We start from the raw sequence: 15757 nt of genomic DNA on the forward strand, positions 1-15757 counted from the left end.
CAGCAAAGCAGTGTGACAGCAGAGCAGAACATTTCTCACCTACAGGGAGATGCACAGCTCTTACATCAGCATTTAGGCCAAGAAACTCTTCTTTTCTCACCTCTCCATGAATTATGACATTTATCCACAACTATTGTTTTGGTGTAGCAAGTAGGGTAAACAAAGCTGTATCTGCAAAGTCACTTATTTTGTTAATCCAATAGAGGAAGGAAAACATTCCTGGCATTATGGTTTTTATCAGCTTATAAACATGTGGGAGAAGCCTACGTGCCTTAGAATAACAGCAGGAACAAGAGTGGGAAAGGAAACACTGGGATCTGGATGCTTTAGTGAAGACAACCAGCAGCACAGCCCATTGTGGAACCTCAGCTTTTCCCACTCCTCACCTCTGCAATATTAAATATTAAATATTCCTGAACCTGATTTTTTCATTCATTTCTTCATTTTTATTACCTAGCCCCCTCTCAGAGGACATTAGGAGTGACAGCAAAGGCAACAAACACTGGAATTTCCTGTGCTCAATCCAAAAGGGAGCTTTGAAGGTTAAAAAAGGTTTTTCAGAAGGTATCAAGTGTGCATAATTTGTGGCGTTCTGCAGAAGGAAAACATTGTGAGCCATCACCTGGATCTCCTTCTGCAAACCCATCTCTAACACCTCCAGCAGCCACAAGTCCCTTGCCAGTCTCTGATGTCCCAAGGACTTCAGCCATGAACCCTGCCCAGTTTATTGTGCCCATTTCTGGGCTTCTGTGACCAAAGCATTTGGGGTCAGATATGCTGTCCTTGCTCAGCTAGCATGAAATGTAAGAGGGCTGAGAATGTCATTCCTACTTTCCCTTCTTTATCTTTCCTGGAAAAGGGGATAAAAACGTGACATGTCACATCTGCATCTCCACCCCCACCCTGTGGATGAAGGGAAAAAAGGGTCATTCACCACTCAGCATATTTGGAAAGTCTCTCTGCACGGAGCAGACACCTCCAGATGTCTCCATCAGTGACGTTATTTATAAGAGGACCGAGCAGCTCGTTAGGCTAATTGCTCCTGGAGGGATTTAACTCCACCGAGGGAGCCTGAACAGGGCTCGACTGTTCCAGAGCATTTGCTGCCACTCCTCCCTTTGATTTACACCTCTCGTAAAATTTTATGGCCAGATTAGAATGAACTTCACTTGCACTATGGTTTAATAAAAGGGCTTTTTTAGGCTGAAGAAAAGCAAAAATCAATGTGGCAACTAATTACAGCTTTAATGAGGAGTGGAAAATACCTCAAAAGGAGGGACCCAAAAAGCCCCCCAGGAGAATTTGCTTCAGACACCTGAGCTCAGAGGCTGTTGGGAGAGCAACAATAAAAAAGTCACATTTTAGGGAAGAGCAATTTTGGATGGAGAAGGAGCAATGTGAGTTTTTATGGCAGATGTGGGGGAGTTGGGGTTCCAGTAAATGGGAGAAGGGAGTGAGTGGTTATCAGTCACTCTGGCTGGAATGTCTTTGAGTTATTTGGCTGCTGAGCACGTCCTTATGGAGGGAAAAGTCCACTTTTGAAATAAGCAGTTGCTTTGCAGATATAATTTGGCCATACAGTTCATTTCTGTTGATAAATTACAGAGCTCCCTGGGCTACACTTTGCTTCACCAACTGTAAAGCTACAACATAAATCCAAACAGAAAAAAAAGACTTTTTTCCCTTCCTTTCTTTCTGCCAGTGAAATACAATGTCACTGAAAATGGCCTTTATAGCTATGCTATGAACACATGAAAAATGGCAAGAAGGAAGGAGAATAAATAAGCATGGTAAAATATTTACCATTCTAGACATCAGTAGCCAGGGGGAGATTGATGGGAAATGCTCAGTTTGGGGCTGACAGCCTTTAAATGACCTCTTCACAAGGCCTGGATGCTGAAATTCAGCAAGCAGGGAGCTCCAGGGGGACGTGCAAGGCTTTGGTGGGAGCATTTTGCCGTGACAGCAGCAGGAATTACAGGTGCTCCCTCCTCCCAGCTCATCCCAACGAGGCTCCAGCTGCCCCCCTTCATGCAGATCATATGCTGCATTTCACTTCTGGCCAGGGCTCACCTCCATTTATTGCTTTTTTGGCTCAGAACTGATGCTTTTGGGCTGCAGAAGCACTTCCCAAGATGGATTTTTCCACTGAGAAAGGAGCCACAAGTGAAGGACCACTTCACATGGTCAAAGCGTGGGGCTTGGGAGATTTATTTTAAATTAAATAAGTTATTCCATGTGTCCTGGACACAGGCTTGCTGTAAAGTAATTTGAAATCCAGGGAGAAAACCCCCAACAGTCCATTTTTTTCAGTCCTGGGAGCTGAAATACCCTACCAGTAGTTCATCACCTGGCAAATAAACCTGCCAGCTCCAAACTTTATTAATCATTTGCTGTACCCTGCTTGAACTTTTCCCAGCTGAACTCAGGAGTGCTCTAATCCTCCACCCACTGGTACCAAAAGAAACAAGGAGAGGACAAAAGGAGAGTGATGGAGGCTCCATCTCTGCCTCCTCCACTGCAGCAACATGAACTTCAATAATCTGGGGGGACACCTGCCTTTTCCCCACAGCATCCCTACTTCTATGCCCAATTTCTGGAATTAGAAAGTAGCCAGACCAATCTCTTCTTTGATGGGATTTATTTTTTAATTTTTGGCTTGGACAGGGAATTTTTTTTTACAGTGGTTTCTCAAACTGTAATTCCAGAGTCATAATTAATAATTCTTCTCATCATCTACATGCTCTGACACCTTCAAAACCTTGCTTTATGATGTGCCTCTCTTCCACCTTCTAAATGTTAATGTTTTAGCCTTGAAGAAATAAGTGAAAGGGAAAGAGATGACAAGAACTCCACAGGAAAAAAGGAACAGATGTTCCTGAGATCATAGCAAAACAAGCCACACACTTAATAGGAACAAACTGTGATGTATAACATCGTTATTTTTCTAACCTTTCTAAAATTACCTATTTGACTGATTTCTGAGGTGTAAAAAGAGGCATAAGGCCTTCCCTCCTGTCAAAGAACCATTGTCTGGAGTAATTTAGAAGCTCCCTGTTTCAGCACCTCGAGACCACGAGAGCACAGACAGATTTAAGACATCTTTGGGTTTGTGCAAGGCTCACAAGAATGTGGCTCTTAATACCACTGAAACTGGAGAAGTGTTTATAGAGGTCCAGCTAAAATCCAAAGCTCTGGATCAGTGCCCATCCCAAAAGAAATGCATCCAGAAGTCAGCTTGGCTCATCCAGAGGTGGTTTGGGATGGAAGGAGGGGCACAGCACCTGTTGGGGTGCAGCCCAAGGGCACAAGTACAGAACAGGGATGAGGTTAGAAATCAGGGAATTAGGGAATTAGGGACCAGGAATCTCTCACAGCTGCAGGAGGATGCTGACAGAATCAGCCTGGGTCTTGCAGCACCCCAGCCTTGTTCATTGACACATCCAAACTGGGACATGCATCTCATAAATACAGGTGGAATGATTTTAGATTCATGCACACTTTCTGCATAAAGAGTTGTTGTAGCAATAAGTGTAAGAACTGTCTCAGAAAGGAAAAAGTCTTCTTTAAATTCTTTTAAAGTCTCCTCCACTGTCAGCCTAAGCAAACATTATAAAAACAGAGATGTGCACCCAGATTTCATTATTTTCTGAAATAAATGGTAGTACTATTATAAGGTGCCTTTCCTTAATTTCTCATCTCCACATTTTCCACTTAACTATTTTTATTTTTTTTCATATTTTAAGTGTGTTTAATTTTCAGTAATTAATAGCAAGATGCATCTAGGTAGGGAATACTCTGTAGGCTGCCTAGGGCCAGTGACTATTGTGGCTGCAGTGGTTAATAAGGCACCTACATGGGAATGATGAGGAATTCAGATCCCTTTCTAAACTGGATTACCAGTCCCTGGCTTTCCTTCAGACAAGGGAAAATCGTGTTTGTACCACTTATTTCACTGGCCATGAATGCCATTCCTAGAGGACACCTCATTTAGATGTGCTTCTCCTGCTCCTCCCACTTCATGTTTTACACAGCCATAGACAAAACTATCACAGTGCAGTTTCCTGTAACAGGTTTTTCCCACGTTTTAATGACCACAACAACCAGAGAGTTCAGAAATACAGAGTTTTTATTTCAAAGACAAGTCTGAGAGAAGAGAGGAGCTGCTAAATTGGGTCAGTGATCCACGTAGCCTGAGGTCCTGGTCGTCACAGTGGGGAGCAGCTGGAAGTTTAGGAAAAACACCAAAGGACAGAGCATGGAATGATCCCTCCCAGTGCACTCCTCCTGCAATCAGACTTCCTTCAAATTGCCTCCAGACCACCCTGGTGAGCAAGCACTGAAAGCTGCACTAATAAAAATATATCTCATTTCTCTCCAAATCCTTTTATACCCCTGACCTCCCCAGCATCCTGCGACGAGTTCCACACTCAAACCAGTGCTGCTTTTTGCAGGGAATTACATATTTTTAGAAAGCTGCAGCTTGCTAACATTGCTGGGATGAGCTTGTAGATGATCATGGGGGAGAGGCATGGGTGGCAGGGTCAGGTCCTCCTGCTTTGGAACCGAGCTGCAGATCTGGGAGCGGCTGGGCGGCCTCGTCCCTGCGGGAAGAGCAGCGATGCTGAGCTGGTGCCTCGTGGCAGGGAGGAAGAACAACACCCCCACCCTCTCATTCCTCCCATGGGGTTGATTTGGGAGCAGATATGAGGTGGAGCTGATGGGAATTGTGTCAGCACTGCCAAATGAAGCCTCCCTGGGGCAGCTCAGAGCTGGCTGGGACTGTCCGGACTTGCAGGACTTGCCCTGTTTGGGTTTTATCTGAGGCTTTCCCTGCTGGGTCATTTCCTCCACCAGGCAGGTTTGGACAGCCAGAGAGGGGAGGGAGCAGGGACCTGGCAGCAGCTGCAGGTTCAAGTTCAACCAGCAGGTATTTTGCACTCTTGGCCTGTTTTATGTGCTTTAAATATGTCTGGTTTTGGGAAGGAGCTGAGCTCTCCATCTCCTGAAAGTCATTTATGGCATTTCCTCTGACAGCCAAGGATTAGTGTTTATTTTAAAAAGCAAATGAAATGTAAACAACAAAATTTGCCTTTTTCTTTCATCAGAGCAAACACTCCATATGGAAAAGGCTCCAGGGAAAGAGTGACAATCACGTGGCAGGAGGAACAGCCCTTCACTGAGAAGGGAAGCACATTCTTTGTGGATAGAATTTTGCCCCTAACAGAGCCATTCCTGTGGGGATTTTCTGAACATTTATCTGTTCAAATAAATCCTGTCCACACAAATCCTTGAGTGAGAAATTTTCACCCTGTAAACTGCCTCTGTTTGGGGTGAGGACTCTTTCTATAATGGCACAGATTTTCTAAAGAAGAGTGCCCAGAATGGAGCACCCTACAACTCATAAACCTATATAGAGACCCATATAAAACCCACATAAACCTATATAACAAACAAATTTCTACACCCATGAAGTGTTTGTGCAATTATTCCTTTTCAAATAATATACAGAGTGCTTGTCAACCTAATAAACACATTAAGCACGAAATGAGCAACAGTTTTTTACATCAGGTAAAAAAATCCGTGCATTTATGCTTCAAATATCTAAGGAGTTGTGACCATACAAGTCAATATAGGAAGTTGGGAGTTTTTTACCTCTTCTTGCCTTTCATTATTTTACCTGTAATAAAATTCAACCAGCCCCCAGCCTGGTGTTAATCCATTGAGTTGGAAATCTGCAATGCACTCATGGAAAACTCCACTCCCTGTCAGGCCATTATACACAACAGGACAGGTCTGCTTATCCAGAGCTGCAGAGACATCAAAGCTCTCACCACCTTGGGGAAGAGTAAAAAGGGAACAGTGTCACCAACTTTCAATAGCATTTTATCTCAAAAATATCCAATATCTATTATTTTTGTGTATGGGGTATTTTTATGCTTTTCTGAAGAGTGATAGCCTGCTCTGTAAATCAAGTAAACTGATCAACCATATTTCCAGCTGAATCCACCTCATAACAGATGTTTTGACACCCCAAAAAGTGGAAATCACTATTTTATGTGAATTAGCACAAGCAACAGTCACCACAAACAGAATCTGTAACTCTCCCTCTGGAACCCCTGGCCCTGATCCTGCAGTGGGCACATTTCACCCAGGACACACCACACCTATAATTTAATTTAAGCAGGGGAATGCCCACAGCAGTGAGGTTGGAACCAGAAATCTTCAAGTCCCTTCCAACCCAAACCATGATTTTATGGTTCTAAGCAGATTTTTCAGGGTGTAAGATGATGCATTCCCCAGGATCCCATAGAATCTCACTGAACAGCCTTCCCTCCACTGAAGGAACTGCAAGGCAAGGAATGAAGGCAGATGTAGCTGGAGTGTGGTGAGCTTACCAGCAGTAAAACTGACTCCATATCCATCCTGGATAACCCCATCCTCAGCCAGCCCAGCCAGGGAGGCGTTGGACCACTCAATGCCAGCCTTCCTCCCATCAGGAAAAAACACATAACCTACAGTGAGGCTGGAAGGGAGAGGAATGGAGCAGGTTTCAAGTTCAACCAAAACTCAAATGCACCAGAACTATGGCAGAGAGAATTGGGAATGCTCTGCCTGGAGAAGAGAAAGCTCTGGGGACTCCCAGAAGAGCTGGAGAAGACTTTGGAAAAGGGCCTGGAGTGCCAGATAAGGAGAAATGCTTCCCACTGCCATAGGGCAGGGTGAGAAGGGATTTTGGGAAGAAATTCTTCCCTGTGAGGATGGTGAAGCCCTGGCACAGGTGCCCAGAGAAGCTGCCCCTGGATCCCTGGCAGTGCCCAAGGCCAGGCTGGATGGGGCTTGGAGCATCCTTGGGGCTGTGGACATTGGTTTTAATGCCCTGGATGCTGAGAGCACCAGTCAGCAAGGCAGGGCTCCTGTGGAATGCAGACTACAGTCAGACACACCTCAGACAGCTGGAAGTGCCCAGTTTGTACCTCTAAATCATCCAGACAGACAGGCAGCTCCATCAGCCTCAGCAGCTGAAGGGAAAGGAAGCAAGGGAAGCTAAAAGTTGTCCTTGTAACTAACTGCAAATGAAAAACTGGGAGTAGGGAGCATGAGGGTGTGGATGGAAATTGGGCTGTACAGGTTCAAAGCAGGAATTTGCTCAAAGGTGTCCTGCAGAGCAGCTCCTGCCACCCCTAAGATGAGTGTTTTTAGCAACATAAAGTTCTTTGTCACTTACTGAGTTGTGGTAGCTGGCATGCTAATAACTGTTAAATGTGCTGCAGTCCCATCCTGCAAGAGAGAGAAAGAAAAAGCAACCAAAAGATTCATTTCACTGGCTGGACCAAGAAGACACTGGATAGAACTCAGTTTATGCAATGTGCTAAGGCTTCATACTTTAAAATCCTCTCACTACATCTTCCATGAAAATCTGGCTGCAAACAAATCCAGGAATATAAACCAAACACATTCAGGACAAATAGGATTAACAAAAAGTCCACAGCAAGAGAACATAGGAGGGAGATAAAGCCTGAAAAAAGGTACAAAACTGGTGAACTTTGACAAGACTTCTCTTCTAACCTGTATTAATCTATGTCTGGGAGCAGCAGATAGGGAAAATGTTAGGAAGGAACTGGAATCTCCTGGTTTTATTAATTTCTGTTCCATCCTTAGGTCTGGACACTTCATGTTCCACTTGGGCCCCTCTGAGGCAAATTTAAGCCTCTCTGATGCTATAAATGTACAGACACTCAGAGTAAGAGGACTCCAAACTTCAATCTGCAATAAACTTCTTAATGAAGTCAGCTGCCTTTTAATTAGGGGCAGAGCAGCCACAGTCACTTTGAGTCTTGAGAAACTGAAGAACAGGGAGAGGTTTTTATACACATTGCTCAGTCTTGGTAAAAAGTACACAGGCACATGATAAATCCATGATAAATCAGGATTTTCCAAGCTGGGAAAAGCACTTTTATTCTGAATTCAGTCTAAACCCCTGAAAGGCTGCCTGCAACAGAGAGTTTTGATTTATGGCTGGCTTGGCAAAGGAAATGATTTTCAGGAGCATCTGCTGGGCTTGGCTGGCAGCTGGCAGGGCCAGCCCTCAGCATGTCCCTGGGCTGTGTGCTCCCAGCAGCCACAGCTCTGCCTCTCCCCCACACAGCAGAGCACAGAACTGTGGCTCAGCACAGGCAGAAATATTTGCTGACTGCTGTCATGAAGGCTTAGGATGCCTCAAACACCTCAGGCTTCCCATTAATGGCAATCAGCACTGCAGCAACTCCTTGCAGCAGCTGAGATTCTCTCCTGTAAAGCTGCCTAATTTTGCTTGAAAAAGCCAAAACAAACTGATTCAAGTTATCAAGCAAGTTTTGCTTCAGCCAGTGTAGCAAAATCTCAGTTTTTACACACACAGCTCTGCTTTTGAGATCTGCTCCCAACACTGATCTGGGCTAATGGTGCCACCAGTGAGCACTCCTGACTGTACATCCCAATTATTTCTGGATACTTAAACATGCCTGAAAAGCTCAGAAAAATCTCCTGGTTAAAAAGCACATTGCCAGGTTAACACCTACTTCAAAGTGTGCCAAAATCATGACATAACGGCGAATCTCAGCCCAATTCCGGACACCTGCAAAAAAAAACAACAACAAAAAAACCAAAAACAAAACAAAACAAAACAAAACAAAACAAAAAAAACAGAACAAAATCTCCCAACCTGGAGTTTCACCATTCCTGGGAAACATGAACTAACAGTACCTGACTTCACAATAATTTTTCTGGATAAAGAAATATCCAGTAATTGGTAACATGGTAAGCAATCCCCACAACAGTGGGGACATTTCCTCTGGAATGTCTTAACTTCATGCCCAGGCATAGAACTGGTTATTTTAACAATAATCCCTAATTTTACTGCCCAGCTACAGGGAAGGTATTTCCCAGGGAGGGAATTCTTTCCAGGGCTGTTACCATAGGAGTGGCTCCGAACACCTTTGAGGGAAAGTTCAGTTTTCCCATAATTTTCTATCTCAATCTCTCCAACAGACTGGCCCCACTGCTCGTGTCTGAAATGCTGCTCCCTTTGTCTGGAAGAAAGAAAGGAGTGCATCAGCACAGGCAAGATCTCCAGTTCTCCTCAAGAAGCCTCAATGCCAATCTGATGGATTTATCTCCCAAAGTGAAGGAAATTTCAGAGCATCTGCATTGTGGCTATCCCAGATTTTACACATCACTTCTGCATTTCCCACTTGCTGTTACATAATGAGACACCTGAGAATGGAACAGCAGCAAATTCTCACCCTGACAGAATATAAAATCACCCTCTGTCTGAAGAAATGCCAAACAGCTGCTGCTTACAACTCAGCAGGTATCTCCAAAACCCAGACATTATTGATATAATTTATACTATAACATACTGTATATATTGATAATTGATAATTTCTGCTTCTATTTAGACAACACACCATTGATTCTCATACTTTTAGCTCTTCAGAGCTTGTATAGTACTTAAAAGACCCACTTCAGCTCCTTCCTCACAGGATTATGTTCCTTTTCTTAGCTATACCTGGACCATTGACTTTGGGAGCTGCCTAAATCAATGAAAAAAAAAAAAGGAATAAGAAATATTCCTGAAGATTTCACTCAGATATCAGGAGGATCCCATCTGTGTGCAGGATTCCCCAGGTGTGGTGTGCACTGAAACCAGGAGCCATGTCCTTTATAAATTAAACCTACCTTCTAAAATCAGCTATAAAACACATCAAACCTTGAAGGGAACTGTAGAAAATAATATTATTAACCCCAGAAGACATTAATCTTGCTCCTCACTTTTTGACCCTCTGGAAGAGCTCGATGGTCCACGGCTCCTGGGCTAAAGCACGAGCAAATGTGCTGGGGTTACTGTCAACATTAAAGTTAAAAACATCTGTGGAGTTCTCCCAGCTAGAAAAAGAGAGAGGAAAAAAAGGACATTATTAGCATTCAGCTCATACTAGGCCAAGTTGTGCACTTGCTACTTTGACAGAGGCAATCTTTGTATTTTATTGGAAAATTCTGATTTTTGCTTTTTTAAATGATCCATGAGCTTACTGTACATCCCAAAGCAAAGATGAAAAACTTACTGCAAGGAGAATTTAACTGCTACAAGTTCTCCTTTCTCCTCACTCCACTGCTGTCTGTAGGATCCTTTCCTGCAAGGCAAAGCACTATAATTTTGTATCACTCCTAAACAAATAACAAAATGTTTCTTACAGGTTTGGAATTGGGTGGAATAAAAGAATTTATGATACTATACACCACCAGATATATTTTCATTCCTTAAAAATCAAAGTGTCTTTGTTACCAAATAGCTTTTGGTTCAAGCTGGTTAAATTTAAAATAAATCAAATATATTTCCAGATAGTGCTGAAAAAGTCTTGGTTTTCCTGTACATAAATGAAATTAGGGAGAGCTGCAATACCTGAGTAATCCATCAAAATTTATCTTCCAGCACATTTGGGGCTCCAAGTATTCCATAGTGAGTCCTCCTCCACTCCAGATCTCCCTGGATTCATCTCTCACCATCATGTTTGGATGCTGTGGGTGCTAAAAAGAGGAAACATTTGCTTAATTCAATTGTGAGGATGTCACAGAGTACTGATGTTATACTAAATATTACTAAAAACCCAAAATAATGCACATCAATCCTCTCTCTTTTTTTCCTATATTCTCCAAATAGGATTTTCCTGCTTTTTCTGGTCATGGCTACTTAGTGAAACAGATTTGTGAACATAAGGAGAGTTGAGTGCAAAGGGATTTATGTCAGGTCTTCTCTCCTTCTTTACTATGTAGCCAGCTCTTAAAAAAAGAAAATTCACAGGCAAAAATCTGATTAACAATATCTGATTAAGCTTTCTTTTCAGCAAGAATTAAGCAGATGTGCATAAAACCCCCTAAAAGCTTTCCCCTTTTAAAGAGGCAATTCCAAATGTTCTTTATTGCATTAAAATTAAAAAATGGGGAAAAAACAACCATAAGCAGAAAATGGACCTCATTAACCATGTGCTGCACCTGACTGGAGAGCCTGGATGCTCAAATTCTTCCTGGGGGATTTAATAAGGCACTTTTTAGAAACTATTCTGTGTTGTGCAGATTATGGGAAAGGGGGATGTGTGTCAGATCCTACTGGAGAAGGGACATACCCAATAATCTGCCTTTAGACACAGCACTGGTGTCGTACTGGTGTGGAGGTGCAGAGAACACAAATTTTGGGTTGGGATTCCACCACAGGTTCAAGAAAGGAGTTAAGCACTGCTCCTGAACGTCACCCCACATCCAGCACTTACTTCAAACTCGCCTATCCCATCCAGCCTCAGGAAGAGCCACATCTCACAGAGGCCAGCGGGGCGTCTGGCCAGGCGAGCAATCACAAAGGTCCCGTTGGTCTCTGCAAAGCCCGTGAAGTACAAGGAATCCAGTGCCTGGGGAAAGGGAAATGGATTTCAGCTCCAGCTGGAGGCAGGAAAGGGAGGGGAGAAGGCCAGCAATCCTTTGTTTTCCATAGACTTCTGCTCAGGGATCGAATTTTACTTTCACTTTTTGTATTTCATAGCAGGCACTCCAAGAACAGCCAGACAGCTTTAAAAGCAGCAGTGAAACCTCAGCCAAAAGACAGGAGAGCTCAAAAAAAAATGGGGTTGGGCAGTGAGGGTTGCCAGGCAGCAGGATGCAGGGAACAGGAGTACTTGGGGGGTCCCTGGGGGATGCAAGGTGCTGGAATGCAGAGGGGTAGAGGTGCTGTGGGTCCAGGGAAGTTTGAGTCTAAAGGGGAAAAAGTTTTCTGAAGGATGCTGGGGATGGGAGTTCCAAGACTGGAGGAACATGGGGATGCAGGGGATAGGAGTTTAGAGTCTTGGGAGAATGTGGGGATGGGAGTTCCAAGACTGGGAGAATGTTGGGATGCCAGAGATGAGAGTTCCAAGTTTGTGGTAATGTGGGGATGGGAGTTCCAAAACTGGGAGAATGTGGGGATGGGAGTTCCAAGTCTGGGGGAATGTGGGGATGGGAGTTCCAAGACTGGGGGAATGCGGGGATGGAGTGCCAGGGGAACAGGGAGGTGGGAGTGCCAGGGATGAGGGACACAGGGATGCCAGGGTATGAGAACAGGGTGTCGCAGAAGCGGGTCCCAGGGAAGGGGGGCTCAGAACCGGGGGTCCCGGGCCACTCACGTGGGGGTCGGCGCGGAGTGGACGCGGCCGGCGCGGCTCGGCGGTGCCTGCGGCCGCTCGCTGCCTGCAGGCGCCGAGGCAGAGCAGGAGGCAGCCCAGGGCCCAGCGCTTCAGCAGCGCCCAGGCACCGGGAGCGGCCGCTCGGCCGGCCCCGAGCAGCGCCAGCAGCGCCAGCAGCGCCGCGGACACCGGCGACAGCAGCGGCGGCATCGCGCGGGGAGCGGTGCCCGGTGCGGGGAGCGGTGCCCGGGGTGCGGAGCGGTGCCCGGTGCGGTGCCCGGGATGCGGAGCTGGCTCCGGCCGCCCCCAAACCCCGCCTCGGGGCCGCTCCCCGCCGTGTCCCGGGATGGATCGAGGTCATTTCCGCGAGGGGCTTGTCCAGCACTTTGCTGGTTTTAGTTACTGCGCACTCCAAGGGAAGTTCAGGCAGTTCTGCTGGAAGGACGCTAGAGGAAACTCTTCAGTGATGCGGTGCAGAAAAAGTGCGAGTTAGGCTCTCTTCTCCGAGCCTCCCAACTCTCCGCTGCACATTGCTGTTCAAGATTAGAGATCTGAAATAAGTATTTCACAAGGAGGGTGATGAAACGCTGGCCCAGGTTGCCACAGAGGCGGTGGATGCCTCATCCCTGGAAACATTTGCACGCAGCTTTGAGCAACCTGGTTTAGTTGACGATGCTCATGGCAGGGGGGAGTTGGACTAGATGACCTGCAAAAGGATCCTTCTGAATCAAACTATTCTATGATTCTGTGATTTCTGATCCTGTTTTATTGGGCTCTTGGCATAAGTGGGTCCTTCACTTGCTCCCACTGCCAGCTCCAGCCAACAGGCAGCAGCCCATTTCATTGAAGGAACCATAAAACCCCACCCATGCATCTCAGCATCTCCTCAGCATCTCTTTAGGTACCATTTCTAGAAGCCATATTTTTGAAGATTTTTGCCTGGCTATACAAGAGATCTTTTTATTCCTTTTACAATTAGCATTTAGTCTCATTTCCCTACACTGAAACAAGCCCAGCCTCTCAGGAGAGGCTGAAGTGAAGCTAATCTCACTTTGGAGAAAGCTGGGCTCTCAGAACCTGTGTTTCTTTGTCTCCTGCGTGTTTGGACTCCCTGTTTTAGCTCTCCAAACTTCTCAGTGGATTCTCTATTACTTGCAAAAACATTTATTATGCATTTTTATGCTTTGTTTCAATTGTGCCTCAGTTTGGTTTTATAACCACCTCTGCCCTGGCTTGTGTTTAACGGATCAGTGCTTATGGTTCTTTCGATTTTCTTCTCTGAATGTAACTCGTTTTTAATAATCTCCTGAGCTTTGCTTTTTGCCCTTTTCCCAGTTTGTCCTGACACTGATGTGCACTTACACTGCCTCGGTGATCATGTTTCTAATGTTGCCTCAAAAGCTTTTAGCACCTTAGATGTTCCTTTTGCCTTCTTAAAAAGGTTCCTCAGTTTTACACAGCTCCCCTTTTCTGAGACCAGGCACAGCTGCTCTGTGTTGCTTTATTGCTGTCCATGGGCCACATAAAATTAAAACAAGAAGGGCAGAAGGCACTAGATATTCAGACAATGAGGTTCAGAAATTAATTTCTGTAAATCACCTTTGCTTCAGTCAATATTGAAGGGGCACATGTTAAAGTTAAGTACCTTGAGTAGGCAGAGAGCCAATAAGGTTGGTTTCCAGAGAGCCAGAGGGATAATAAAGTTGTTTTTATAGTTTAGATTGTGCTGTGCAGGGATTGAAAACAGTCTGAAAGAAAGAGATGTGTCACAATGTTATCACCCTGCACCTGCAGCACGGCAGATGTGGCTCAGCCCACAGAATGGATTATGAAAAACAGCTTTTATTTTTTGCTAGAATTTAAACACATTATTGACACATAGCAATAGTCAGTGGGGAAAGATCCACACAAATGACAAACCTTTGGGACTTTACAAACATGCACATAATTAAATCCTCCTCTGCCTGAGGTGGAAGGGGCTACAAAGAATGACAGATTCTTCTAAACTCTTTTTTCCCCCAATGCCACCCATGAACAGCTTTGCTGCCATTCCCCAGATTGTTGGCGTCCTTACACAAACCATCTGAATTTCAATATTTGCATTTCTGAGGGGAGGAGAGATGGGGCGTGAATATTTCACGCCTGACACGTGAAGCATTCCAAACCTCCCGGAGTGTCCCCGAGCCGAAGTGAAGGCATTGTGTGCGTGTCCCTGGGGAATCTGTACCAGAGATAAGCTCCGTTCCTTCCTGTGGGGACAGCACTGCATGGAAACAATTTGTTTCGTGCCACCTTCTGTTTCCACATTTCTTAGGTAATTTGTTTGAGGACTTGAAGTTATCTCTGGCAAACAATTTATCTTGGCAATATTGTGGTGGAAAGCGGTTCCAAACCACCGGGAGCTGCAGAAGAACCAAAGTCCTGACATGCCTGGGGATGTTTTCAGCGTGGCAACACCAACTCTCTGTGTTAAGACAAATGTAAAAACTGCTCCACGTGTTCAGCAAAAATGTGAGGAGGAAAATACTCAAGCAGTTTGTTTTTGAGATCAGGAGGAAATCAGGAACCTGTGACTGATGCACGGTGCTAAAACACAAAGAAAAAGCAAACTGAATTTAAGGATTTCTGGTTAGCGTAAATTTGAGCTTCTGCATGAGGTCTTAAGCATCTGCAATATTGCTAAAAAAAGATGTCACAGTACCTAACTAATTTTTAACTCCTGAGTAATTCGGGTATTTCAGCCACCCTGAGATAAAAGCACAAGAATGGTAGTTTTCTCAAGGGTTAAGCTCACTATAATTTAATATAAAATAATAGAATGTTATTTTGTTTTCATTTTTATTCCTGCCTAAATAACATATTAGTTACATTAAGGGAAACACAGAGGGAGAACTAAGCTTTAGAAAATGTTGTGATTTTCTGTCAATAAATATTTACATAATTATATTTGAATAGCAGAGACATTGGCATTGACTAATTTCTTTTCGTATGTGCAACCAGCTGTTGGGAAATAGACGAAAATATGTAAAATCAAGCTTTTCAGAAGTCCCCAATATTTCAGCACAGAAGAGGAGACAAACAGGCATGTGAGCAGCTGCATTTTATTGCACTTATCGTGCACTGGCTGCCCGTGTCCCACTAGATGGTGGTCATGCTACAAGAAAAAAAAGGATGCAGAAGTGTGCCTGAGTTGTCATCCTTCAGCTTTTCTTGTTTTAAAAATATCCTCAGCTCAACACTGCAAGGTTTGCTGTTTTAATCTACTTTTTGAGCCACTGGGTCTGTATTTCTCCTAATACACAGTGGGAAATCCTGAATGAGTGCCATGTAATAATATTTCCATATCAAATAATTTAACTGCTTACTGATGTTTGAGGCATAGTGAACAACTGCTGAACATGCTCTTTAGTTAGGTATTAATCAAACCACATTCCTGAGACTCCCAGAAGTGAAATCACAGAATCAAAGATGGTTTGGGTGGGAAGCTAAAGCCCATCCAGTCCCACCCCCTGCCATGGGCAGGGACACCTTCCACTATCCCAGGATGCTCCAAGCCCCATCCAGCC

General features: G+C 44.5%; 1 protein-coding gene across 1 annotated transcript; it reads right to left on the minus strand.

Moving 5' to 3' along the window:
- Nucleotides 1-4111: 4111 nt before the first annotated feature.
- On the minus strand, nt 4112-12560 carry LOC130257973 (uncharacterized). Its single transcript, XM_056500975.1, has 11 exons — nt 12192-12560; nt 11310-11444; nt 10445-10569; nt 10107-10175; nt 9814-9927; nt 8956-9071; nt 8562-8617; nt 7229-7281; nt 6399-6526; nt 5681-5837; nt 4112-4604 (listed from the first exon to the last, which is right to left on the minus strand). The coding sequence occupies exons 1-11, from the start codon at nt 12399-12401 to the stop codon at nt 4517-4519; spliced, it is 1251 nt and encodes a 416-aa protein (XP_056356950.1). The 5' UTR covers nt 12402-12560; the 3' UTR covers nt 4112-4516.
- Nucleotides 12561-15757: the final 3197 nt, after the last annotated feature.

This window comes from Oenanthe melanoleuca, chromosome 11, assembly GCF_029582105.1.
Source record: "Oenanthe melanoleuca isolate GR-GAL-2019-014 chromosome 11, OMel1.0, whole genome shotgun sequence".
In the NCBI taxonomy this organism is placed as follows: Eukaryota; Metazoa; Chordata; class Aves; order Passeriformes; family Muscicapidae; genus Oenanthe; species Oenanthe melanoleuca.

Coding starts and splice junctions, on each gene's coding strand:
- LOC130257973 (XM_056500975.1), bottom strand. CDS start 12,401: ATGCCGCCGCTGCTGTCGCCGGTGTCCGCGGCGCTGCTGGCGCTGCTG. Junction 10,570..11,309: donor ATGGGATAGGCGAGTTTGAA/GTAAGTGCTGGA, acceptor TCCTCTTTTTAG/CACCCACAGCATCCAAACAT. Junction 4,605..5,680: donor CTGGTTGAATTTTATTACAG/GTAAAATAATGA, acceptor CTCTTCCCGCAG/GGACGAGGCCGCCCAGCCGC.